Source organism: Corvus hawaiiensis, chromosome 1 (assembly GCF_020740725.1).
Source record: "Corvus hawaiiensis isolate bCorHaw1 chromosome 1, bCorHaw1.pri.cur, whole genome shotgun sequence".
NCBI classification, from domain to species: Eukaryota; Metazoa; Chordata; class Aves; order Passeriformes; family Corvidae; genus Corvus; species Corvus hawaiiensis.
Window position 1 is genome coordinate 92990269 of NC_063213.1, and position 26647 is coordinate 93016915.

General features: G+C 64.0%; 3 protein-coding genes across 7 annotated transcripts in view; 2 read left to right on the forward strand and 1 right to left on the reverse strand.

The window, feature by feature from the left end:
• The window catches only part of PLCD3 (phospholipase C delta 3), a 12399-nt gene extending 4488 nt beyond the window's left edge, over positions 1-7911 (reverse strand). The window contains exons 1-11 of one of the 2 annotated variants that reach the window (XM_048313500.1): positions 7822-7911; positions 7108-7702; positions 4498-4659; positions 3119-3347; positions 2903-3032; positions 2188-2413; positions 1376-1577; positions 1145-1289; positions 912-1064; positions 681-836; positions 495-530 (exon numbers count right to left, since the gene is read on the reverse strand). In XM_048313500.1, coding sequence (XP_048169457.1) covers positions 495-530; positions 681-836; positions 912-1064; positions 1145-1289; positions 1376-1577; positions 2188-2413; positions 2903-3032; positions 3119-3347; positions 4498-4659; positions 7108-7468 — 1800 coding nt within the window. In that variant the 5' untranslated portion in view covers positions 7469-7702; positions 7822-7911. Of the gene's footprint in view, positions 1-494; positions 531-680; positions 837-911; positions 1065-1144; positions 1290-1375; positions 1578-2187; positions 2414-2902; positions 3033-3118; positions 3348-4497; positions 4660-7107 lie in introns of both variants that reach the window. The other variant, XM_048313510.1, reaches the window with a different exon arrangement.
• Positions 7912-12479: 4568 nt separating this feature from the next.
• On the forward strand, positions 12480-19795 carry ACBD4 (acyl-CoA binding domain containing 4). 4 transcript variants are annotated; one of them, XM_048313904.1, is made up of 10 exons: positions 12480-12623; positions 12687-12807; positions 12898-12982; positions 13053-13173; positions 15373-15486; positions 16384-16490; positions 17094-17244; positions 18476-18639; positions 18990-19034; positions 19358-19795. In XM_048313904.1, the coding sequence occupies exons 1-10, from the start codon at positions 12554-12556 to the stop codon at positions 19466-19468; spliced, it is 1089 nt and encodes a 362-aa protein (XP_048169861.1). In that variant the 5' UTR covers positions 12480-12553; the 3' UTR covers positions 19469-19795. The 4 variants fall into 4 exon arrangements, with proteins under 4 accessions (XP_048169861.1, XP_048169878.1, XP_048169870.1 ...); XM_048313921.1 differs by having other exon boundaries at positions 15373-15456; XM_048313913.1 differs by having other exon boundaries at positions 18925-19034; positions 19358-19473.
• Positions 19796-21476: 1681 nt separating this feature from the next.
• On the forward strand, positions 21477-22632 carry HEXIM1 (HEXIM P-TEFb complex subunit 1). The gene is given in 2 exon segments (XM_048313940.1): positions 21477-22436; positions 22438-22632. Coding segments are annotated over 2 exon segments (915 nt in total). The 5' UTR covers positions 21477-21632; the 3' UTR covers positions 22549-22632.
• The last annotated feature ends 4015 nt before the right edge of the window (positions 22633-26647 follow it).

Below are 26647 nucleotides of genomic sequence, written 5' to 3' on the forward strand. Positions count from 1 at the left end.
CATGGAGACCCTCAAAGTAGGGGAGATCCTGAAGCAACGGAGACCCCGAGGTGGAGCAGAACCTGAGGCAATGGAACATGGGGCTGGTGGGGAACCCAAGCTGGTTGAGAACCTGAAGTCATGGAGAACCCAAGAGGATGGACAGCCCAAGATGCTAGAGACCCCAAGGTGAGGGAAACCCCAAAGTACTGGAGAACCTGAGGTGATGGGCACCCTGAGATGATGGAATACTTGAGGTGACAGAAACCCCAGAGTGATGGAGACCCCAACAGGTCACCCTGGATGTGATGGAGGCCCAACATGATGGAGAACTTGCAGTGACAGAGACATCCAAGTGTTGGAAACCCCACAAACAGGCCACCCAGCCCAAGGGGAAGAGGGAGGCACAGCTGAGGGGTCCCCAAGCTTGGTCCCCTCTTCCCAGCAGTGACAGCCACTCACCACCCCCATGTCACCTGCCCCATCGGCCACCCCAGCTCCATCCCATGGCCCACCTGCAGAGGTTTGATCTCCTGCAGCGACTGCAGCGACTGAAAGAGGAGAGAGCAGGGCTGCACAGGGGGATGCTGGGACAGTGCCAGGACGCTGCGGTCCCCCAGCACCACCAGGATGCTCTGATCCATCAGGGCCACCAGGATGCCGTGGTCCCCCAGCACCACATCCCTGGGGAAGTCTCTTACCCGCCGGGGGCTTCTCTCCTGCACCTTCTCCTCCTCTTCTTCTTCCTCCTCTTCCTCTTCCTCCTCCTTGGGGTCCAGAAGGGAGGTGACACCCTGGGGCTCCTGCCACAGCTCTGGCAGCTTCTTGCCCTTCACCAGGATCTTTTCCTTCAGCTGCTACAGGAGGCAGGGCCGAGCTAAGGGCTTGGAGGGGACATGGGGACACCACGGTGGGCGCGCAGGTGGCCTTACCTCTGGTGAGGGCAGATCGTGGGGGTCCTGCCCCTGCAGGGGCTGAGTCAGCAGCTTGTCCCCCAGGATGGCCTTCATGTGCCGGGCCATGGTGGCCTGCTGCTCCAGCCCGCAGTGGTTCTCCAGGGACAGGATGACGGGGTAGGGGGATTTCTGGCCGTGGGCACGGGCAGCGGTCAGCACCCCGCACCCAACACCCAGTGCCCCACCCAGGGCTGCCGGCCCCGCCTCACCTCGAAGGCGGAGTCGCGGATGCTCTCGATGACGTCGCGGAAGAGGATTTTGGAGGTGAGAGTGTGGCCGTGGTAGACGACAGGTTCCCCGTCGGAGCCCTCCCAGCAGTCCAGCTCCACACAGCGGCACCCTGCCCTCAGCGCCCTGCCAGCACACCGTCACCATGGGGGTCCCTGTCACCCTCGAGCCACGGGACCTTCTGGGGCTCCACGGGGACCGGGGACACCCACCTGACGTAGGCTTCGGTGCTGCTGGTGCCGCCGATCTGGTTGCGGGTCAGGTAGGTGTTGTGGGAGGAGGAGATGAAGTAGTGGCTCAGGGGCTGGCTCATGTCCTGGTGCACCTTGGTGTGCTCCTGGTTGAGGATGTCCCCGGCAGCAGAGAGCAGGTACATCATGAAGCCATCCAGCATCAGCAACTCCTGCTGCTTGGCTGTGGGACACGGTGCCAGGTGTCACATGGTGCTGGCAGGGTGGCGCCCTGGGGGCTTTCCCCACTCGGAGGTCCCAGCGGTGCCATGTTCACCCCCAGACCTGGCACTGTGGCACCCAGGGGATGTGGAGGTGCCCTTTGTGTCCCATCTCCCACCTGATGTCCCCCCCTCCTAGCGCCACATCTACCTTAAGGGTACTATTGTGACACCCTAAAGACACAGAGGTCCTTTGTCCCCACCATGATGTCCCCTGTCCTCCTAGTGCTATGCTCGCCCTGGATCTGCCATGGTGGGACCTGAGGAAGACAGAAGTCCCTCAGCAGTGTCACATCATACGAGCTGGCATCACATCGCCCATGAGACATGGATGGCCACCTGCTGTCCACCCGCACCTTCACATCCACTGTCCCACAGTGTCGCATCCACCAGGCCGTGTGTTGGATGGCTGACACTGGGGGCACTCTGGGAATGGACCCCGGGACAAGCCTTGGAGGACCCCATACCAGTTTGGGGGGTGACACCACCAATCAGAGCCCCATCCCTACCCCACCCATGCCCTCCTGTGGCTCCGGCAGTGCCCATCCCGTTATCCCACACCCTCAGCCGTACCCTTCTCGTTGAGCTCGTAGGTGCAGATGATGGCACGGGCCTGGCTCAGGCTGGAGTCCTCGCCCTGATCCCGCAGGAAATCCTGCAGCTCCTCGGCTGACAGGACCCGGTCCTCGCCTGAGTAGCACCCAAAAAGCTCCTCCAGCTCCGGCCGCCGCAGCAGCCGCCGGCAGAACAGCTCCAGCTCTCGGCCCTCCAGCCGCTCGTTGCCCGAGTGGTCACACTCCTGATGGGACACAGCCCAAGCTCAGGGACCGTCCCCTCCCCGTGTGGACAGGGTACAGCCACCCCCTGCCCTGTTCTGCCTGTCCCTTGGAGTTGGTGATGTGTGTGATGAGTTTGGGGGGCTTAGCTACTGGCATGGCCCCTTTGTTCCCCCACCCAGAGCCCTCTGACCCTCCACTGCAGGATGGAGCAGAGCCGAGCTCCGTGCCTCAGTTTCAGGTGGAAAGGGACCTTTGGAGATGCCCAGAGGGACAGCTCTCCATGGGGGAGAAACATCACACCTTGGGGACACACGGAAGAGTGGCTGGGACAGCTCACCCCACCTCACCCCACTCCACCACGTGCTCCCGATGGGACCCAACCATTGATCGCCATGGGTGGCTTTGGGTGTGGGGAGTTTGTCAGTTCTCTGTGCTGGGGAAGGCAGAGAAGGAGCCAGTGATTCCCTCTCCGTGACAGCAGTGTGGGTGGTGCAGAACAGGACCGGTACCTTGAAGAGCTTGGAGGCGTAGACATCGTCCATGTCGATGTTGAGCATCCTCAGCATGCTCTTCACCTCCCGGAAGGACATCTTGTTGTCCTTGTTCCTGTCTGCTCGCTGCAGGACCCCATGGATCCAACTGCACCGGGGTAAGGAAACCACCTGGTGTCACCCACAGCTGTCCCCAGCCTGTCCCCAAGCCCCCAGAGCTCCCTCAAAGGATACTGATCGAGCTTCTCCATCTGGCTCATGGCCTGCAGCCGCCCCATCAGCTTGGTGAGCCCCTGCACCCAGTGCCGGGCGTCCTCCTCGCCGCGGGCGGCCAGGTCGAGGTTCTTGCGGCGGCCCTTGAAGGCGAGGGTGAAGCAGTGGCGCTCGGGGAAGGCGGCCCCGTGCTTGCGCAGCCCCTCCGACTGGCGACCCTCGCGCACCGCCTCGATGTGCGCCACCGAGACTGCGGGGACACGCGCGGGGGTGGGGAGGGACGATGGACGTGCTCCCTCGGCGGGTCACCCACCCGCCAGCATCCTGCAAGACACCCTGGCTGCTGATGGACACCCCCGCGGCGCCCCAGGGCACAGGGCTCGGCTCCTGTCGGTGCCGCAGCCGGGCTTAACCCGCTAATCCCAGGCGAGACAGGAACCGCGGCCGCTGCCCCTGCGGGGATGGGGACGGGGACGCTGCCAGGGGATGGAGCCGCCTTGCAGCGGTGCCAGCTCCAGGCACCCATCCCAGGCAAGAGGGTGGAAAGAGACGGGTGATGCCGGGGAGGGGGACAGAGTCTGGCCGGGATGGAGACGGGACCTTGTGCTGAGCCCAGGGGGCACGGGGACGGGTGGGGGCTCTTGCATGGGGTGTACTGGGAGGCCCTGGAAAGTTTTGGAAGGCTCTGGGAGCCACTAGGTGAAGTGGGTTGGAGTTCAGGTATTGGGTGGGGGTCCATATTGTGGACTGGATTCATAGGTCTGGGTCTGGATCCCAGGCTTGGGGTGCAGGTCCTGGACTGGGGTCTGAGTGCTGGGGGATGTCTGGGTCCTGGGTGGGGATCTGGGGTCCAGGTCACAGGTGGGGATCCAGGCAGGAATCTGGGTCACAGATGGAGGTCTGAGCCAAGTCTGGATTGTGGAGTTCCGTGGCCCATGTGGGGTCTGGTTCTCACTGGGGGATTTGGGTCCTGGGCTGTGGTCTGGGTCTTGGGTTGGGGTCTGGAACTCAGGTGGGGTCTGGGTTCGGGGTGGGGATCCAGGTCCTGGGGTAGGGTCTGGGCTCCAGGTGGGGTTCTGGATGGTGGGAATGGGTCTGGGTTCTGGGTGGGGGTCCAGGTCCTGGGGTAGGGTCTGGGTTCCAGATGGAGTTCCTGGACTGGGATCTGGGTCTCACATGGTGTCTGGATTCTGTGCGGGAGTCCAGGTCCAAGGCTGTGGACTAGGTCCTGGATTGGGATCTGGGTGCCAGGTGGGGGTCTGGGTAGGGCTCTAGGTTCTTGGTAGGGCTTTAGGGGTGGGCTTGGGGCACTGCCCGGGTCCTGGCCCTCCCTGCAGTCATGCTGGTGCAGGATGTGTCCCGGTGTCCCCCAGCCCCCATGGGACAGTCCCAGCACTCACAGCTCTGGGGGGAGCGGGAGCGCCCGAAGCGTCCCTCGAAGCAGACGGTCACCCCGTCCTCCTGCAGGCGGAACAGCCGCTCCCTGGAGCCCCCCCTGGCCTTGACCTTCCAGAGCAGGGACCCCCGGAGCATCCGCTGGACGTCCTCATCCTCCGTCAGACCTGCAGGGACCAGCCTTGGGCTACTGGGGGAGTCTGGGAGGCACTGGAAGTTCTAGGGGGGTACTGGGAGTATGGGTTGGGAGGGGGGGGTTGGTGCACACCTGTGTGCACGTCTGTATCCTGTGGGATGGCACGGGATAAATGGGGCAGGACAGATGTGATGCAGTGGGATGGGATGGGATGGGATGGGATGGGATGGGATGGGATTGGATGGGATGGGATGGGATGGGATTGAATGGGACAGACACAATGGGACAGAACAACACAGCATGGCATGGGACAGGATGGAGGGATGGGACAGGACAGGGTGAGATAGACAGGAGAGGCGGATGGGATGGGATGGGATGGGATGGGACATGAATGACACAATGTGACAGTGCAGATGAGACAAGATGGGACAAGTAGGATTGGACAGGATGGGGTAGGGTAGACTGGACTGGATGGGACAGAGTGGGCAGGACAAACATGACAGGACAGGATGGGACAGGGCAGGCAGGGACAAGATGGGGCAGATGGGATGGGTCAGAGCAGATGGGATGGGGTGGGACAAACAGATTGGGATGGGGCAGGATTGTATGGGATGGGATGGAACAGGTCAGGATAGAACACCATAGGACAGGGCAGACAGGGCAGGATGGGATGTGATGGGACAGATGGGATGAGGCAGGAATAGGTTGGAATGGGATGGGACAGGCAGGAGAGGACAGACAGGACAAGCCACTGCCCTTGGGCCCCTTTGGAGCACTGTGTGGCTGTCCAAGGGGGACAGGACACAGCAGTGACACAGCCCAGCTGCTAAATCCCAGCAAAGCCGTCCGGATCCTGCATGGACAGTGCCAGGACGGTGCCAGCAGGGGAGCTCAGGCTGGGAACAATGACGGGATGGACTCGGGGGACTCGCGGGCCCACGCCTCAGCCATTCATGGAGTGGTTATTTCCTCCCTTTTTGTTTTGGCAGCCATTCCTAACATCCCCAGCGGCCATGTCCTGCTCTGGACGGAGATTCCACTCCTGGGCTGGGAAAGGGTGGTTTTGGGGCTCACAGGGACATCCTGAGCCAGCCATGGCCTCGGGGATGCAGCCACCAGCTGCCACCACCTCCTGCGTGGGTCACATCCTGCCCGAGGTGCAGGATGGAGGGCAGGTATGGACACGTGAATGCACGAGCATAGGGATGATGGATGTATGGATACAGGTCCACGGGCACAGGGATGGACACACAGATTGTCAGACACAGGGGCACAGGTGTGTGGATGCACAGGTGCACATGGATGCTCAGGTACAGGGACTTATGGATGCATGGACATAGAGATGCAGGGACGCATGGACACACGGATGCAGGGACGCACGGACACACGGATATTCAGGTAGATGGATGCACAGGTGCCTGGATGCAGGCACATGGACACACGGATGCATGGATACACATGCTCAGTCACAGGTCACGTGGACATAGGGATGCACTGATACACGGATGCAGGGATGTATGGATGCATGGAGACATGGATGCAGGGATGTACGGATGCACAGGTGCACAGACGCACTGCTGCGAGGACACACGGACACCTGGATCCACAAGCATGGATGCATGGACAGGCAGACACATGTTGTGCATGGACACAGGGGTGCTCCAAGACACAGGGATGCACGGACATACAGGCGCCAGGATGTACGGACACGTGGATGCAGGGACAGATGGACATGTGGACACATGGACACACGGATGTATGGATATAGAGGTACAGGACAGATGGATGCATGGATGCACTGGTGCAAGGACACACAGAAACAGGGACACAGGGACACACAGACACGGACACACGGAGCTGCAGCAGCTCCAGGCACACAGCCCTGTGCCCAAAGCCGTGGGGCACAAGGCCAGACCTGGCCCTTCCCACTGCTCCCACTCCGGATTGGGCCGGCCACTCCCAGGGATGCACCCTGACCTTGCCAGGCACCCACTGCCCCTTGCCTGGATTAGTGAACCTTGTGTGCCAGCAGCTCCATGGACAGCACCCCTGGGTGGGGAAACTGAGGCAGGGTGTTGGGGAGGGTCCGGGGAGTGGGACCTGAACCCTGGAGGCAATAAACACCCTGAGCAAGGGGGCTCCTGTCACCTGTGACGTGGCCAAACCCCGACCCCCGCTGTCCCCCCAATGGCTGGGGCGATGCACAGCTACTCTGGGGTGACCTTGGGGACCCCTCCCATCCAGGGGGACCCTTCCCTGCTGTGGGGCACCCATCCACCTCGGGGACCCTCCCTGCCGGGGGAACCCTTCTGTCCCTGGGGACCCATCTCTGTCATGGGGGCCCCCACCCTGCCATGGGGACCTATTCCTGCCACAAGGGTCCCCACCCACTTCGGGGACTTCCCAGCCACGGAGATCCCTCCCGGACCCCTCTGGCACAGCCCTGCCGGAGTTTCTGCCCCGTTTCCCCCGAACTCACCCATTTTCTTCAGGGCTCTCCCGGGCCGGCGGGAACCACCGGCACCGTCCGACGGGGCGCGGAGCTGCTCGGCGGCGGGACGCGCCTTCCTGCCGCAGATCATGACGCGGGACCCCCGGTACCGCCGGTACCGCCGGTACTCCCGGTGTTCCCGGGACTCCGGAGCTCTTGGTGCTCCAGGTACCCCCGGTGCTCCCGGTGCCCCGGGTAGTTCTGTTGCTCCCGGTACTCCCGGTGCCCCCGGCCGGTGTAACCGGGCTGGGCGGTGGCGGAGGTCGGGGCTGGGCTGGGGCTGGACTGGGGCTTGGCGGCCGGGCCGTGACCGGGGCCGGCCGCGGGGAGGGACCGGGAGGAGCCACATCGCAGCCCCGGCGCTGTTAACCGTTTGTGCCGGCCCGGGGCGAGCGGCGGCTGCCGGGGGGCGGCCGGGGCTGCTCCGGGGTGGGACCGGGCTACACGGGGCTCGTTCTGCACCGCGGTCCCTCAGCACCGGGAGCGGGCCGGAGTCCCGACGCGCAGCCGGGCATTCGTTCTGTACCGTGGGTCCCGCTCTGTCCGAAGGGCCGGTCCGTCCCGGGACGGACCGGGAGTCCGCCTGCCCAGGGGACACGTCGGTCACCACCAGGGAGCCCCAGTGTGCCCGGGGGCCACGGTTGCCAGCGCCACCCCTGGCAGAGCCAGTGGGGACCCGGAGCACCCCCTCTGCCAGCACACCTGGGGGACGCAGTCCTGCCGTGCCGGCTCTGTCCCCAGCTCATGGGCCCGGTGGCACCGGGCTGAGGGGCCACACGCGGGTGCTGGGACCTCCGGGTGACTGTCCCCACTGGTGGCACACCCAGGGAGTGGCAGCAGCATGAGCTGGGAGGTGCCAGTCCCAGAGCCCCACGTGTGTGTGTTTGCAGCCACAGATCCCAGAATCGTTTAGGATAGGACCTAAAAGACCCCCAGGATCGTCGAGTGCACCCTGTGCCCGATCCCCACCTTGTCGCCAGCCCAGAGCCCTGAGCCCCACGTCCAATTGTTTTTGGGTACTGCCAGGGATGGGGACTCCAACACCTCCCTGGGCAGCCCCTTCCAGTGCCTGACCACCCTTTCCATGGCGAAATCCCTCCTGAAGTCCAACCTGACCCTGCCCTGGCACAGCTTGGGGCCGTTTCCTCTCGCTCTGTCCCTGGTTGCAGTTTTCCCACAGCCACCACTGAGGGTGGGTGGGGCAGGAATGGATGGGTGACTGCAGGCTTCTCCCAAAAACCCAGAGTGTCCAGGGGAACAGGGAGGCCATCCCAGGCCTGGCTGGGCTGTGGGGACCAGGAGCTACAGGACAGGAAGAGGAGGTGACTTTCCCCAGCGCCAGGGCTGCAGCGGTGCAGTTGGGCCTCCAGGGGTGATCCAAGGCAGACTGGAGCAACATCTGGGCACCTTGAGTGATCCCTGAGTATCCTGGGGTGACGTCTGGACCCTTGGGGCAGCATCTGGGTATCCTGGGGGATATTGGATTATGCTGAGGGAACATTGGGGCATCCATGGCAACATCTGGGCATCCTGGGTGGCATCTGTGTATCCTGAGCAACATCTGGGCACCCAGAGCAACAAATGGGCATTCCTGGGAATGCTCTGGTTACCCCAGAGCAACATCTGCTCATGCAGGGAGACATCTGGGCAGCATCTGAGCAGCCTGGGACAGTATTTTAGTGCCGATTTTCAAGGCCTGGGCAATTCCTGCAACATCTGGACAGCTGGGGACACATCCGTGCAGTGCCTGGGCTGTGTTTGGGGGGGAGGAAGCTCTTTCTGAATACTTTGGGGACAGGGGGACACCACAGCCACCCCAAAAATGCACTTGCAACTCGCATAACCGAGCTCTGCTCCAAGTTCTCTTCCTCCCGTTGAAACTGCATTCCCAGGAATTCAGCAACAGATGCCTCGAGCCGGTGGAATGACCGGGATAAACACCTCTGGCTGCAAAATCCGCAGCGCGAACAAATCCCGGTGCGGTTCCTCCTCTCCCGCGGCGTTGCTATTTTCTCCCGCCCGCCAGCGGGTTGGAAGCGATCCCATGGAAAGCAGCAGCTCGCATTCCCGGCTGCTTATAGCACAGCACGTGTCCCGTGAATCAGCGCTCGGGATTCGGGGCCGGCTCCGCCGCGAGCAGGAGCCAGCGAGGCCCTGTCGCGGTTCCGAGCAGGAGCCCTGAGTCAGAGCTTGGAAATGGCCGGAGGTTTAAAAGGCTTTACTGCGTTTATTTAATATATTTATTGGGGTTTAAAAATTATTTATTTCATTTCATTTATTTATATTCAACTGGCAAGATTCCCCAGAGGACGTGGATGAGATTTAGAGAGGTTGGGGGGGGGGGGGGGGGGGGGGGGGGTGTTGCCCCTCTTGGATTTGGGATTTGGAGGTGGGATTAAGGTGGAAAACCGGAGTGTGAGGCAATGATGAAACTCGCACAGAGATGCTGAAAGCTGCTCTGCATCCCAATCCCAGCATCCAGCCCCGGGTGAGGGCCGGATCCAGGTGGTCCCCAGGGCACCCCAGAACCTCCCACATGCCCAGGGCACCTTGTTCTGCCAGGTCACCCATGTCCCCATGTCCCCAGAGCTCCCTGCCTTCAAGAAAAGCCCTTGGAGCAGAGGGGGAAGGAGCTTCACCTTGGGGGCTCAGAGACCCCAAATTCTGCCCCTTCCTCACTAGCATAATTAGTTGTTGGATAATAATTAATATTATAAAAAATATAATAAAAGTATACTGTGGATAAAGTTGGATAATAATTTACAATTGCTCTGCCTGACCCAGCTGTCCCCTCCCCATGCAATGGGACCCTGCTCCTGCCCAGTGCCCCGGTGACACTGTCCTGGTGCCATATTCCAGATCCCCTGTGCAGTGTCCCAGTGCAGTATCCCAGTCCCCCAGTACTTTATCCAACTTTCCCAGTGCAGTGTCCCAGTTTCCTGGTCCTTTCTCCTGGGGACCCTTGGTACGTGGCTCCATTGCATCGTCCCCATGCCTGGTGCATTGTCCTGCTGTCCCCATGCATGACCCCATTATCTTGGGTGATTATCACAGAATCCCAGACTGGTTTGGGTTGGAAGGGACCTTAAAGCCCATCCAGTGCCACCCCTGCCATGGGCAGGGACACCTTCCACCCTCCCAGGTGGCTCCAAGCCCTGTCCAGCCTGGCCTGGGACACTTCCAGGGATCCAGGGGCAGCCACAGCTGCTCTGAGCATCCTGTGCCAGCGTCCCAGAGCATCCCTGTGCTCTGGCACTTCCTGCCTGCCTTGTCCTGCTGCACAGCCCAGATGGGTGAAACCTCGTGGCACTGTCCCTGTGCCTGGTGCAGTGTCACGGAGCTCTGTCCCCTGTCCCATTGCACTGTCCTCTTGCACAGGGTCCCTGTCCTGGGATGTGGCTGCAGTGTCACTGCACTGCCCTGGTGCATTGGAGAACTGTCCCAAAGCACTGTCCCGGTGCCCTGTCCCAGTGATGCATACCTGGGCTCTGGCCTGGGGCACAGCCTCGCTGTTCAGGGGTGCTGGAGCGCTGGGCACCTCCCTTAGACACCGTCCCACTGTCCCGGTGCACCATTCCACTATCCCAGTTCACCCTCCCCGTCCATTATCCCGGTGCCCTGCCCCAAGGCACTGGCTGGGTGCACCCATCCCGGTGCTCTGCTTCTCTGTCCCTGTGCCCTGTTTCACTACCCTGGTGCATCTTTCACTATCCTGGAGCACTGTACCCGTGCACTGTCCCACTGTCCTGCTATCCCACTGTCCTGCTATCCCACTGTCCCTGTCCCACTGTCACCCTGTCCCTGTCCCGCTGTCCCTGTCCCTGTCCCTGTCCCACTGTCCTGCTATCCCACTGTCCCTGTCCCGCTGTCCCTGTCCCTGTCCCTGTCCCTGTCCCACTGTCCCCCCCGTCCCTGTCCCAGTCCCGCTGTCCCCCCTGTCCCTGTCCCAGTCCCTGTCCATATTCCCCTGTCCCAGTCCCTGTCCCTGTCCCCCTGTCCCTGTCCCCCTGTCCCTGTCCCTGTCCCTCTGTCCCTGTCTCTGTCCCCCGTCCCTCTGTCCCGCTGTCCCTGTCCCTCTGTCCCAGTCCCCCTGTCCCTCTGTCCCTGTCCCTGTCCCAGTCCCCCTGTCCCTGTCCCTGTCCCTCTGTCCCTGTCCCTCTGTCCCTGTCCCAGTCCCTGTCCCTGTCCCTCTGTCCCTGTCCCCCTGTCCCTGTCCCTGTCCCCGTTCCTCTGTCCCTGTCCCTGTCCCTGTCCCGCTGTCCCTGTCCCTCTGTCCCTGTCCCTGTCCCAGTCCCTGTCCCTCTGTCCCTGTCCCTGTCCCTGTCCCTCTGTCCCAGTCCCTGTCTCTGTCCCTGTCCCTGTCCCTGTCCCTCTGTCCCCTGTCCCTGTCCCTCTGTCTCTGTCCCTGTCCCTGTCCCTGTCCCTCTGTCCCTGTCCCTCTGTCCCTGTCCCTGTCCCTGTCCCTCTGTCCCTGTCCCTGTCCCTCTGTCCCTGTCCCGCTGTCCCAGTCCCTGTCCCGCTGTCCCAGTCCCTGTCCCTGTCCCTGTCCCTGTCCCTCTGTCCCAGTCCCTGTCCCTCTGTCCCTGTCCCTGTCCCTGTCCCTGTCCCTCTGTCCCTGTCCCTGTCCCTCTGTCCCTGTCCCGCTGCCCCAGTCCCTGTCCCTCTGTCCCTGTCCCTGTCCCAGTCCCTGTCCCTGTCCCTGTCCCTGTCCCTGTCCCTCTGTCCCTGTCCCCCTGTCCCTGTCCCTGTCCCTGTCCCTCTGTCCCTGTCCCAGTCCCTCTCCCTCTGTCCCTGTCCCTGTCCCTCTGTCCCTGTCCCTGTCCCTGTCCCTCTGTCCCTGTCCCTCTGTCCCTGTCCCTGTCCCTGTCCCTGTCCCTCTGTCCCTGTCCCTGTCCCTCTGTCCCAGTCCCTGTCCCTGTCCCTGTCCCAGTCCCTGTCCCTGTCCCTCTGTCCCTGTCCCTGTCCCTCTGTCCCTGTCCCTGTCCCTGTCCCTCTGTCCCAGTCCCTGTCCCTGTCCCTGTCCCTGTCCCTGTCCCTCTGTCCCTGTCCCTGTCCCTCTGTCCCTGTCCCTGTCCCTCTGTCCCTGTCCCTGTCCCTGTCCCTCTGTCCCTGTCCCTCTGTCCCTGTCCCCAGCGCTGCAGTCCCTCCCGCCCCCGCCAGGCGGCGCCCCGGCCCCCTCGCGCCGCTCGCTGCACCGTCCGGCCGGCAGGGGGCGCGCGCGCTCCGCTCAGCGCCGGGAGCGCAGGGGCGGGAGGGGCCCGCTCCGGGAGCCGAGCTCTGATTGGGCGCGGCGCGGAGGGGCCGATGGAAGACGGGCGCTGACTGGGCGCGGCGCGGAGGGGCCGATGGAAGGCGGGCGCTGATTGGCCCCGCGCTGTCCCCACACGGAGAGGAACCCGCGCCGGTGCGGGGCCGGTGCGGGGCCGGTCCCGCCATGGAGGAGCCGGGCTGCGGAGCGCAGTTCCGCGCCGCCGTGCAGGTGATCCAGGGGCTGCCGCGGAGCGGTGAGTAGGGGCCGGGACCGGAGAGCCGCGGCGCCGGCGGCCCCGCTGAGCCGTGTCCCGCAGGTGCATACCGGCCCTCCTACGAGGAGATGCTGCGCTTCTACAGCTACTACAAGCAGGCGACGGCGGGGTGCTGCCAGGGCCCGCGGCCCGGCTTCTGGGACCCCATCGGCCGGTACAAGTGGTAAGAGCGGGGGGGGGGGTCCCGGTTCCCCTCCGGTTCGGGTCCGGGTCCGGTTCCCCCCAGCCCCGCTCACGGCCGCCGGCCCCGCAGGGACGCCTGGCACAGCCTGGGGAGGATGTCCAAGGAGGAGGCGATGGCCGCGTACGTAGCGGAGATGAAGAAGGTGGCCCAGAAGGTAACGGGGCGGGCGGCGGGGCCGGGCCGGGCGCTGCGCGGTGCCCGTGTCCAGCCGCGGCCCTCCGCAGGTCATCGACACCGTGCCCATGGACGAGACCACGGAGGAGATGTTCCGCTACTTCGAGCCGCTCTACGAGGTGATCCACGACATGCCCCGGCCCCCCGAGTCCTTCTTCAAGAGGAAAGGGGGTGAGTGGGGGCCGCTGTGCCCGGCTGTGCCCGGCGCATCGCTGCCCTCGGCGCTGCCCTCCCGGGCTCCCGCTGCCCCCGCCTGCGGCTGCCCCGGCACGGCGGACACCGGCTCCGGGCCCTGCTGCTGCTCGCTGGGGGGGCACGGGATGGACGCACCGCATCCCCCCGACCCTGCCGCGGCACTGCTGCTGCTGCCCAGGGGCTGTTCGGGCACACCGGGGTGCCTTTGTGTGACACATGCTGGGCTTTCTCTCCGCAAAACTTTGAGGCGAGGATTTGAGGTTTGCCTTCCAAGTGGCCCTTGGCCGCACTCCCTGTACAAAGTGGGGCAGGGATCAGCTCCCCGGGAGGCTGTGCTTCCCCTTGGCGCTGGCCCACCTCCGGCTCAGCTGCTGTAAACATCTGGACAGGCCGGCCAGCTTCTGCCTGGAGTGGATGTGGAGAAACAGGGGTTGACAAATGGGATTATTTGGACCGGTTTGTGCTAGAGGAGAATCCTTCCCAGCCGTTTCCATGCCTCTGGCTGCTGCCTCGTGCTGGGAGGGGGCTGGGGGCCTGTCCCACCCCCAGTGCAGGGCTGTGCTGGGTGTGTCTGACTGGTGAGGAGCCCCCGGGGGAGTGGGGGGCTGGTGAGGGGGTCAGAAAGGCATCACCAGCGGATCGGCTTAGCAGCACAGGAGCTTCCAGGGCTTGTTCACAGCGGGTGCGTGACCCACCGGTGCTTTGGGAGAGCCCTGGCAAATGGATTCACTCCCCAGGCATCTGTCCTGTCTCCCCCTGCTCCCAACAGGGATGCCAAAACCACGTTGTCTGTAAGGCTTGGCCCCAGGGCGGCCGCTCCCTCCCGTGGTACCCAGGCGCTTTGTTCTCCATTTTGATGCTGAATCCCTTTAAAAGGCAGACTTAGTTTTTCTCTGGAATGTAAAAGCTGTGTCTAAACTGGTCATTCTCCACTCAAGAGTGTCACTTACAGATGACACCGTCACTTAAATCTAAACCTGGTGGCGCCTGTGGGGCGAACGAGCCCGAGGTGGCTGGAACTGAGGTGCGGAGCGCTGAGCTCTGAAGGCGTTGAGTCATTTGTGTTAAAGGTTCCCAAACTCGCCTTCAGACACTGCAATCACAGCTTTGGCTGCCCTTAACTGGGGCAGAAAGGGAATTTCAGAGTGTGGAGCGTGGCAGGTGCCTCTGGTGGCTTTTGGGCACAGAGGTGGGAGCGTGGGCAGGTTTGGTTTTGTTTATTTACAAAGAGAACACGTTATGAAGTGGCACTTGGAACCCGGATCATGGATGGTGCCAGGTCCCAACACGTCTCTAGTGAGTGGTGCTTTCACCAGAGTCTTGTGAGCGTGGCTGGTGGGAGCCAGGTCTGTCCTGGTGCTGTGTGAGGTGACAGGACCCTGCCTGCACCCACCCGCTCCGTGGGTCACGGCACACCCTGAGGGGGATTTGGGAATGGTGAGGATCCCAGAGCAGAGCAGCCCTGGCACTGCCCCCTGTGTGGGGTGTGGCTGCCCTCGTCCCCCTCAGGGGGATCTGTGGGTCCTCTGTGGTGCCGAAGGCAGGTTGGGAACAGCAGAGAGGGGCAGGCAAAGAGCAGCAGGGCAGCGTTGCCACACACCTGCCTGCCCAGGAGCAGGGAGCAAAGTCCTGGGGGCCGCTGGAAATATGGCTGGGATTAACCCCATGGGCTCCACAGGGTGCAGGCCCCTCCACAGGGCCTTCTCAGGGTGCTGCTGCCCCAGTCCTTGGGGTGCTGCTGCCCACACAAGGCTCTTGAGCCAGCGCTTCTTGCGCTGGGCTGTTTGTTACCGTGGGTGTGCCGCAGGCCGTGGGCACTGCCAGGGGACAGAACTGGCACTGTCAGTCACCAGTGCTGATCCCTCTGCCTGCTGCCACAGGGGCTCGGGGACAGGGACACCCCAGCCACCCCAGGGTGAGAGAGGTGGTCTGCACCGGGTAAACCCACACGAGTTCACACTGATTCCTGGGCTGTCAGCAAACAAAGCTGGCTCCTCTCCTTCCCTGCCAGCTGCTGGCACCTGCAGAGGCTGCTGGTCCCTGGCTGGTCCCTGACACTCGTGTGTCCCCAGTTGTGCTGGCAGGGCAGCCCAACCCACGGGGAGCCAGCGCTGCAAGGACAACACAACTCTGACCCCACAGAATGACCCCGCTCTGCCTCTTCCCTCCGTGCAGAGAGTCGGGAGCAGCCGGATGGCCCCAGCCAGGATGTCCCAGTGAGCAGCCCGGCTCCGGAGAGCCCCGGACACCCCGTGCCTGGCGAGCAGCAGGACGGGCAGCACGTGCCAGGTTGGTGTCCCTGGTGTGGCCAGCACCTGGCAGGGACCCCACGGAGCAGGCACTGGGGCTGGGGCTCCATCCACCCACGGAACTGTTGGCTTCAGGCACTTCTGCTCCAGCCCTGCTGGTGTTCCAGGCACTGCCCACGTCACGGGGCTGTTCGTGGGTCCAGCTCTCACTGGGGTGACCCTGGACATGTGGGTTTGGCTCTGCCTCACTCCTGCCTGTGCCAAGGGGCCTGACTCTGCTAAGTTGTAGGGAGAAGGGGGGGCTGTTGCCCCATGGACTGGGAAAATACCACCCTGGAAGTGTGGTATTAATGTGAGGATGTTCTCCCTCGGCTGAAACCACGTTTGCTGATTGCTTGGCACCGGGATTCAGAGTGCCAAGCCCTGGCCCTCCCTGGTGACACCTCATCCCTGGCTTTTCTCTCACAGCCCCTCGTGCAGTCACCCCCTGGCTCCCTGTGACCCCCTCGAGGGCCCCTGGCTGTGCCCTGGGGTGGGCAGGGTGCTGCAGGAAGGTTCCTCCTCCCGCTGAGCTCCAGCCTTCCCCCAGGAGCAAATATGGTCACAGAGCGAGTGCCGATGTCCCGGCCATGCCACCCTCGAGCGCCGGGGCTGGCAGTGCCCGGGGAGCTGGGCAGGGTCCCTGCTGGTGCCACTGCTGCCCCAGGGGCCATGGGTGTTGTGCCAATGGGTCACTGTGGGCTGGAGAAGGGGGAATTCAGTCCTTGGACTCATGGCCATGGTCTGAGCGCTGTTAACAGAGCCGCTGCCCTCCCCCACAGTGCCTCAGTTTCCCTCTCCTCCTGCCTCGCCCTGGCCATGCAGGGCCCTCGTTCCCCCTGCTGCCCTCCGGACAGCCCTGCCCTGCCCGGGGCTCAGCCCTGTGCTTCCCTTCCAGGAGCTGGGCTGGCTCCTGCCCCCGAGGTGCTCGAGGGGAGCCAGGTGACGAGCGACTCTGAGGGGGACACGTTCTGTGACACCCTGGAGCAGATGGAGTCTGAGAAGGTAACAGAGGAAGTGCTGGAGGCTTTGCCATCCCTGCCCTGCCTGCGCTGCACAGACATCTCTGCATGGCACTGCCAGCCTGGCAGCCTCACAAAACCTGCAGGGAGGGACACCCTCTGCACCTCTCTGTGCTTTGTGTCACCGCTGGCGCCTGGTCCCTGCCACAGAGGGGACGCCGAGGAGCCTCCCCAGCCCCCCAGTGCTGTGGTGCGGCTCTGGTGGGGCACTGGGGGCTGTCGGCCAGACCAGCAGCTCCACAGGGGTGCCACCACCTGGATTGCTCTGTTGCCACTTCTCCCTGCTCCCTGCTGCCACGGGCCACGTTTGGCACTCGAGGTGCCAGGGTGAGGCTTGGTGGATCTGGTGGAAGGAGGGAGGAAGCCCCGCCTCTTTTGCCATCTCATGTCTAGGCACCTCACTCCCCTCCTCAGGGGTGCTGGAGCTCTGTCACCTCCCAAGCCAGGTGCTGGCTGAGCTTCCCTCAGTCCCACGCACCCTCCACCCCCAAAAATGCCACCACAAGGACACTGCTGCCCTGGCATCCCCCTCCGTGCCCTGGCGAGGGGGGCAGGGGTCTCAGGGCCCTTCTCTCCCATCTCATAGGCCGGGCAGGTGCGGGGGCTCACCCCAAACGAGATCCAGGCTGGGGCTGAGCCCCTGGTGCCCCACAGTGCTGGGCAGGGCCAGCAGGGCGAAGGCAGAAGAGCCGAGGGGAGCAGCAGCACCGACCTCACAGGCCTGGGCTCTGAGAGAGGTGGGTGCAGAGCTTGTCCCTGCGCCCCTTCCTGCTGCTCCCCCACCTCCCACGGGCTGGGCTGGGCTGGACTGTGCGGGGAGGGGGGTGCAGGGGCTGCCACCACCCCCAGGGGACCAAGTTAGGCTCCAGCACCCGGGGTTGGGCCATCAGGAGCTGAAGGAATTCACAAGTGTCCCATCTTTGCATCCCGTGGTCCCCAAGCAGTTCAGTGGCTTCAGCCCTCCAGGACACAGCCCTTCCTTTGCCCATTTCCTGCACTGGTACTAATTTGCCTCAATTTGGAGGATGCTCTGCTTGCCCTTCCAGCAGCCAGGCAGGGAATGCAGGCCCCTGGCTCCCCGTGCCCAGCTCCTGCCCCTGGTCCAACCACATCGCCGGTGCCTTTGGATGTGGGTGGTGCCGGGGTGAGCTCTGCCCAGGAGGGCAGGGGGTGGTGCTGGGCCCCGTGCCCCGGAGGCCTTGGGGACAGCCCGTTACAGCAGTGCCACTCACCTAGTGCCACCCACCACTGCTGCTGGTGGCTGGGGACCACCAGGCCTCGAGCTGTGCCACTGCAGGAGGAGCCTCCCGCCACCCTGCGCCGTGCCCAGACGTACCGGGCTGCCCTGGGGTGACATTGCCACCCTCAGCCGGGGGACTGGTGCCATCGCCTCACCTGGGCACAGCCCACCTGTCTCACCCTTTCCCCTGTCACTGTTCCCTTCCGGGCTGCCTGGCCTTGGCAGTGAAGTTGTACCGAGGCCACTCAGGCCGGGCCGGGCTGTCCCTGGGGGCTGGCAGCGAGTCCCTGCCTGTGTCCCGCTCACAGCCTGCATTATCTGGGTGTTTGCCAGGCTGGTTTGGGGCCTCTGCTGCACCCGGGGGAGGGCAGGGAGGAGCAGGCCTGGCCCTGGGTGTCCTGCCCGGTGCTGGCACCTTCAGCAGGTGTCACAAGGTGACCCACATGCGCCACTGCACCCACCCCCTTGGTGGGCTGGCCACCCGCTGCCACCACCACGGCACTGGAAGGACACAGTGAGGCACGGCCCTGGGGACAGCCTTGGTGCTGCTGGGGCTGTGGGGCTGCCGGGCTGGGCTGGCAGCGGCTGTGGCGTGGGCAGCCCACGGCAGGTGCCCTGTGGGAGTCACTGCTCACCGGTGGGTGACAGACGGGGTGGGCAGGGCCAGCCTCGGGGCTCCTCGGGCGGTGCTCAGCCTGCCCTGCCACCCGTGTGCCCTGTGCCCGCAGATCTCCGGCCGGCCGGGGGGGACCCCGGGAGCACCCCCGAGCTGGCCCCGGGGCTGCCGGCGGAGCTGGAGGCGCACGTGGCCGGCGCGGTGCGGGCGCTGCAGGAGGAGCTGCGGCGAGTGCGGGAGCGGCTGAGCCGGTTGGAGACGCTCGGCGCTGCCCAGGTACGGCCGGGGGCAGGGCTGGGACAGCAGGGCTCGGCTCCGGGCCCTGGGACAGGGCTGGCCCGGGTGTGGGGACCCCCATGGTGGCTGGTGACACATCCTGGCGGGGCCGAGGCCGGTGCTGCCCTGATCCGGCCTACGGTGCAGGCAGGGAGCTGCTGCCCCTCGCTGCCATCCCTTCCCTCATTCCCACTGCCCCTGAGGTCCCTGGCCCAGCTGCACCGTCTGGATCCCTCGCAGGAGCCCTGCACGGATTCGCTCCAGGCCGTTGCCTCCCTCTCACAGGGACACAGGGGCTGGAAGGGGGGTGCCAGCCACACCTGCACCCCAAACCCTCTCCTGTCTTGCAGGGGGATGTGGCTGGGACAGACCCTGGCCTGGCAGTTGCTCCACAGGTGAGTTGGTGGTGGAGGAAGCAATGTGGGGTGGCCTTGCTGTCCCTCTGCCCACCCGGCAGCCTGCGGGGGCCTGGGGACACAGCAGCAGGAGGTCAGGAAAGGGACCCTCAGCTGGGAAGCAGGTGACATCTGTGGGGACACGTCCCCAGGGATGGCGGTGTTGATGCACGATCTCCAGAGGAGGAGGGATGTGACCAGGACACAGGACACACCGAGCAGTGGCAGTGGCTCCTTTCAGCAGAGGGCCGGGGGGACGTTTGGTGACATCGGTGACACCTTTGTCCCCTTCCCCACGCCGCCTCTCTCTGTCCCCTCGCCAGGCGATGTCCCCGTGGCGCCTGACGGTGTCCCCGCGCACGCTGCTCTTCCTGGTCACCTGGCCCTTCGTCACCCAGTGGCTGCTGCGCCGCTGGCAGGGCAGGAAGAGGTGACAACCACGTCCCCGCTGCTACCGCCACCGCTCCTTCCCCATCCCGCTTCGCACGAGCCGGGGAAGCACCACGGGCCCACGCGGGAATCGCCTCACCAGCCACGGGGCTCTGCGGGCCGGGCCCGCCCGGGCGGGGCAGCCCCGGGCACCGGCACCGACACTCAGGGCCAGCACCGGGAGCGGGGGCGGCATCGCCCCGCACGGGACCCCGGGCAGCCGCCCAACCTTGAGCACAGACGGACCGGGACCGGCCGCGGCCCCGCGGGTGGCCACGGGATGCTGGCACATCGTCCGAACCTGCCTCAATTAAAGTTGCCTTTTCGGTTCAGCCCCGCTGCCTGCGCCCTGCGAGGGGAGGGGACCGCGGCCAAACGCTCCGGCCCGGCCACCTGCTCCGGCCCGGCCACTGTCCCCGCCTGGTCACCCTCTGATGTTAGAGGGGCACGGTGGCGGCTGCCTGGCCCTGCCCTGGCCGTGGCTGCCATGTGCCCAGTGCAGGGAGTCTGCCCCAGACCCCAGCCTGCGCCCCCGGCCGGGTCCCATCCCCGCCCTGAGGGTCCCCCCCCCACGCGAGGGGGGTGGCGGTGCCCCCCGTACCCCCTGTGCCAGCGCCACCCCCACCCTGCTCCGGAGACAGCGGTGGGGAAGCCCCAGGGACCCCGCGGGGAGGGGAGGGAGGGGCTGGGGACCTCAGGGACCTTCCTGGCCCGGGGTCCAGCGGTGCCACCCCGGGGGTCCCCCGTGGCCGCTCCCCCCGGGCCGGGGGGGCCCTGCCGGTGTGAGGGCCGGGCAGGGCAGGTTCCCCCCGCTGGTGACACAGCGCTGACACGGAGCCCCCCTTCCCTTCCGCGGGCTCTCCCCGCCCAGCCGTGGGGCTCCGGGGGGCGTGGGTCCCACAGGGACCCCCCTGTCCTGTTTCCTCCCCCAAACAGGGATCCCCAGAGCCGCCCCCCGCCCCCGCCATGGCTCCCCCCAGCCGTGTGTCCCCACGGCGTGTGTCCCTCGGCGGGGGCCCCCCAATCCCTCCAGGCCCCCCAAGGCCGCGGGGCCCCCCCGCCCAGCCCCGCCCCCGAACGTGGGGCCCGAGGGGGACATCGCCACCGTGGGTGGGGGTGGCAGGACCAGGAACGGGGCCGGGAGCAGTGCTGGGACCGGCACAAGGCCCGGGACCTCCCCATCCCCCTCCTTCCCCTTCCCTCTCCCCCCCCCCCAGCCCCCCAGGCTTTGGGAGCGCAGCTCCGCACCGCCCCTGCAAAAAGGGACGCGGCGCCTTTAAGAAAGGACTTCTTTCCGTTCAGGTTTGTTTACATCTCCCTCCGCCAACTGCAGCACCACCGCACCCAGCGCAGCGCCGGGATCCTTCCGCTCGCCCCCTTCCCCTCGGCTCGGCGCACTCTCGGAGCCCCCCCCGGCCCCCTCTCGGCCCGGCCCGGCCCGGCCCTGCCCTGTACAACCCCCCCCGGTCCCGGGGCCGCGGCACCGACGGCAGCGCCTCCGCCGCGAGGGGACTCTTTTAGGACAGTCCCACGGCTGTGCCGTGGGGGGGGGGGGGGGGGGGGGGGGGCACGCGCGCTGCCCTCGGTGCGGGCCTGAAGGTCGCGGGGCGCGCGCGGCCCCGCGCACGGGGACTCCCCCGCCGCGTGGTACGGCCCGGTCCCGCCCTCGCCCCCTCGCGATTGGTGGCTCCGCGCGCGAGTGGCGTCCGTCACGGCCAATCGCGACCAGCCCGTACAACGGCCGGGGGCGTGTCCCGGCGGGCGGCCCCGCCCCCCGTGCCCGCCGATTGGCCGCGAGGCGGCACCGCCCGCGCGCGCGGGGCCGTGGCGGCGGCGCGGGGCGCGCGGCGGGGGCGGGACCCGACGCGCGGCGGGGCGGGGCGCACAGGGCGCCTGCGCGGGGAGGGGCGGGGCGCGCGCGGGTATAAAGCGGGCGGCGGCGGCCGAAGAGCGGCAGTCGGGAGCGGGCGGCGGCGGGTGCGGGTTGGGGCGTGGGGCGGGGTTGCGGCGGGAGCGGCGGCGCGTGCGGTGCGCGCGGGGGGGCGGGCCCGGCGGCGTTAAACCCCCCCCCCCGCCCCCAGGGCCATGGCCCGGGCGGCCTGAGCGGGGCCGGACCCATGCGGCGCCGGTAGCGCCCGTTCCCGAGCGAGCGTAGCCGAGCGCAGCGCTATGGCCGACGCGGCGCCCGCTGAACCGGGACCGGAGCCCCAGTGCGAACCGGAGCCTCGTTCCGAGCCCGAGGTGCGGCCGGAGCCGCAGTCTGAGCCCGAGCCGCAGCCCGAGCGCGGAGAGGCGCCGGCGGAGGACGGCGATGCCGGGCGGCTGCCGCCCCCCGGGGCGGAGGCGGCGGCGGGCGGCGCCGAGGGGCGGCCGCCGACGGGTGGAGCGGGGCGTCCCGGCCTGGGCCCGCGGTACCGGGCCGTGGGGCGCACCGAGGAGTGGCCGGTGAAGAAGAAGCACCGTCGGCGGCCGTCGAAGAAGAAGCGGCGCTGGAAGCCGTACTCGAAGCTGAGCTGGGAGGAGAAGCAGCAGTTCGACGAGCGGCAGAGCCTCCGCGCCTCCCGGCTGCGGGCGGAGATGTTCGCCAAGGGGCAGCCGGTGGCTCCCTACAACACCACGCAGTTCCTCATGGAGGACCACGACCAGGAGGAGCCCGACCTGAAAACCGGGCTGTACCCGCGGCGAGCGGCCGCCAAGTCGGACGACACGAGCGAGGAGGATTTCCTGGACGACGCGGCGGACGAGGACGGGGGCAGCGACGGGATGGGGGGGGACGGCAGCGAGTTTCTGCAGAGGGACTTCTCGGAGACGTACGAGCGGTACCATGTGGAGAGCCTGCAGAACATGAGCAAGCAGGAGCTGGTGAAGGAGTACCTGGAGCTGGAGAAGTGCCTCTCGCGCATGGAGGAGGAGAACAACCGGCTGAGGATGGAGAGCAAAAAAGCCGGGGGGGAGGCGGCGGACCCGGCGCGGGGTGCAGGCTCTGGAGCGGGAGGTGGACAGGCTGCGAGCCGAGAACCTGCGGCTGCTGCGGGAGCAGGAGCTGCCCCGGCAGGAAAAGGGCCCCTGCAAGCCGGGGGAGTGACACTGGGCAGGGGGGCGCGGGGGGGTTTTTACAGTGCTGGGTGGAACATTCGGTCCTTGTACAGAGTCGCCGCGGACCCTTTTTATGGGCTAAACTGCAGCTGGGGGGGGCCGAGGGCTCCCCCTTTTTTAGGTGGCTGTGACGGGGTGAGGGGGGGGTTGATGTATTGGTGATATCTGGTTTATGGTTTTATTTTTTTTTGTGTCTAAACCAAAAAAAAAAAAAAAAGGAAAAAAAAAACCCAGAAAAGCTGTAAATTGGCCAAAACTGACTATAAAAAAATATAGAGGTCTAATAAATTTAATTACTTGTAACTGTAATGGTTTTGGTGTGATTTCTAGAAAATAATCAGGATGGCATTCCACCAGGGAATACATCCTGGATTATTTTCATCATGTTATAACTGTTGTTTGATTAAACTTAGTTGTAATTCCCCGCTTAACCCTTTTTGTTATTATTTTCCCCCATTTATTTTCAATTTTAATTCTGCTTAATGAGCTGAAATAGTTAAAAGTACCTGGAAAGGGAGTAAAATGGTGTGTGATGGACACAGAGAGTACCTCACTGAGGTAGGAGTAGCTTCAAGTCTGTTTGCCTAAGGCTCACTTAAACTTGACTCTGTTTCCCTGCAGGTCTATAGGAATCCAAGTCACTAACTGAAATCTGGGCAAAAACTGCCTAAAAAAAAAAAAAAAATCTGCTTCAAGCTACAAGTGAGAGGAAAAACCTTAAAGTTTTGGAGCAGCCCAAGGAAAAGTTTTGGTAGTCAGCACTTGGCCTCTGAAATGGCTGACGAGGGAGCAGGGAAAGGCGATGGCTCAACCTCCCTCCTGCTGCACCTGAGAGGGGGAGGAGGAGGGAAAAGCAGGAAAAGCTCCAAGTGCTGGAGCTTTTTTTGGGGGGCAAACAGGTAAATGAAGGGGTGAAGCAGGGGAGGGGCTGAGGCTGCTCTGGCTGGGGCCGAGGTGAAGGCAGAATTGGAGTTCATGAAACGTGTACCTGGTGAGGCAGGAGCTGGGATTGAGGCAGGGAGCCGGGATGGGCCTGGGCAGCTGCCCGCAGGAATGGGGGAATCGGGCTCCTACACAAAAACAGAGGGCTCAGGGGGACGGGAGGGGGGACAGGGCTGTCCCAGCGCAGGTGGGGTGGTACCAGAGCGGGGTTAAAGCGGCAGCGCAGAGGGGCTGGAAAGGTCCCACCAGGTTTAACCCCAGCCTGGCCAAAGCTCTGCCGCTGCCCGGGGGAAAACAGCATTTATCAGGGACGAGAGAGGTCAGAGGGATGGGGGAAAGGACAGGAGCGACCTCAGCGCTACCAGCGCAGGTGGGTGGTGTAAAATCGGGGGTTAAAAGGGCCGGGGGAGCCGCTGGAGGGGGGATCACACCGATTCTATCTGGCGGGCGGGGAGCCCGCTCTGGGGCACCGGCGGGGGGAAGGAAACGAGCCAGGGCCACTTGCTCAAGAGCCCGGGAGCCACCGGCTCCTTCCCTGTGCCATGACATCACCGCAGCTCCGGGGGAGGGGGGGCGATGATCCTTTGGGATGCTGCGGGCTGGGATGGGGGCCGAGCCTCGCGTCCTCCCCTGTCCCGGGAGCTGCTTCCCAGCCGATTATTTCCCTGCCGAGCGAATCCCTCTCCCCGATTCCCACAAGAGGCGTTTTCTCCCGGGGCAGGACGCGCGTCTGATGGCACCGACGGGGGTCCCTCACAGCCTTGGGTCCGTGAAATGCAGCTCCCGGCACCTGGTTCGTGGGAAAACCTTGATCCAAGGGGATATTCTCAGTCAGGATTTGCCCTCATCCACTTACCCCGAACCTGTTATGTTCAAGTCCCTGGAATAAATGTTTTCTCTGCCAATGCTGTTAAAAATACGATTTAAAAAAAAACCCAAACTAACTAAAAGGACTATAATGATAAACTCTCCAACCTGCTCTGCCCCCACCAACTTCTGCTTTATTCTGTGCTGTTTTAATGAGTCTCCCTAGGAACCAGGTTTTCCTGATCCCAAGGGCTCATTCCAGCTCCTGTGCCCAAACCTCCTGCAGACACAGACCAGTGACATTCAGGGACCTTTGAAACCTCCAAGTGGATCAGTAATGGACTGGGAGCTCCTTCGTGCTTCTCCCTGGCTGGGGAGAGAGCCCCTCATCCCAAGCCTTTCCCGAAGCTCTGGATTAGGTTTGGAGCAGAGGAGCTGACTGGAGCTCACCTGTGCGAGCTCGGAGCCCACAGCAGCAGGGATCAGCGTGGGACTGAGACGTTGGAACTGTGGAATGGTTTGGGTTGGAAGTGACCTTAAAGACCATCCAGTGCCAACCTCTGCCATGGTGGTGAGGCCCTGGCACAGGTTGCCCAGAGAAGCTCTGGCTGCCCCTGGATCCCTGGACATGTCCAAGGCCAGGCTGGATGGGGCTTGGAGCACCCTGGGACAGTGGAAGGTGTCCCAGCCCACAACTGGGGTGGAATGAGATGAGCTTTAGGGTCCCTTCCCACCCAAACCATTCCGTGATTCTACGGACGAGGATGCCACTAGGCCAGGCAGGAATCACCTCACCAGGGCTCCATGGCCGGAGGGTAACACCAACACTGGATTTGGGGCACATGGAAACAGAGAGCACTGTGAGACCCTCGGCAAAGGGCTCTCCCAGCTCCTCCCCTCCCAAGGGTTTTGTTTTCAGAGGAAAGGGCTGAAATTCTGTCCTGGGGAGAGGCAGAAATTACAGCACCAACACAAAAAAACGGGGACTGCTCCATCCCATGCACAGGAATGGCCATTCCCCTTGGACAGAAGCAGTGCAGGGACAGAGCAGTTCCCTGGAAACACGGCAAATCCAAGGGGGAAGTGTCTGTTAATGCCACAGCCTTGGGGTGAGGTGAGTCCCAAATCCTGCCCTGTGACACAGCAGCCCCTTGGAGTCGCTCCCGCTGCTTCTTCCCTGGCACTCCGGGCCTGAGCCCGGTGCAGGGTTATAACCAGGGCCACGGCTCTGGCAGTGCCACTGTGCCCTGCCACCACTGCACCTGCACCAACTGCACTCCCTTCCCTGGCATCACCTTCCCACAACACGCTCACAAAGCTGCTGGGAATTTCCTGGTGACTCTGGGGCACACAAGTGGCATTTTGGTGAAACAGGAGAGGAATCTGCAGCTGGTGGGGCCATCACCAAAAGCCTGCAGCTCTTGGTGCATCTGCAACAGACCAAACCCTGGCTGGCAGCTCTGGCCCCTCAGGATTGCTCCCCTTCTGCTCCCCACCTGGAACAGCTGGGCAGGTGCAAAGCTCACAGCTCAAACCAAGTGTGACTCTCATTAGTTTGACAAAATCAGCTTGAAATTGCATTTTCAGCTGTCACAAGCACTTGAACACACACACAATAAAGCTCCCAGCCCTGGAAATGCTGGGATTTAAAAATATCATGGAATCACAGAATGGATAGGGTCAGAGGAACCTTAAAGACCAGTTCCACCCCTCTGCCATGGGCAGGGACACCTTCCACTACCCAAGGTTGCTCCAAGCCCCGTCCAACTTGGCCTTGAACACTTTCAGAGATGGGGCAGCCATCACCTTTCCGTATGAAGCTTTGGAATTCAGGACCTGCTGAAGCAACATCAGCAGAGTCCTAACAACAAATATAATTTTTAAAAAAATACCCCACCAAGTGCCTAAATGTAAAATAATCTGGTTTTAACTGGCTGACCCACGTCTGACAGCACAATCCGCACTTAGAGCAGAAGCCTCCCAAATCTCCCTGTTTTAAACGTAAACCCAGCCCCACAAATACCAGGGGATGAGCTGGTGATACCAGCCTTTGCCGAGGGAAAAACGGGGCTGGGAACTGGAGTTCCACGGAGGAGCCGTGGGGAGGCTGCGCCAGCTCAATCCCTCCCCAGCGCTGAGCACTTCCAAAAAAAAAGCCATTTTTAGTTTTTAAAGAGCCGGGTTTTGACTTTGCACAGGGAAAACAACACCGCAGGTGCTTTCCAGCCCCGGGAGGGGCATCGCTCCCTCCGAGCCCGGGGCCGCTCGGGTTTGTTACCGCCCGAGAAGTTCCCCCGGGCCCTGGCAACAGCCGAACGCTTTTGTTTTTGAGTCTCCGA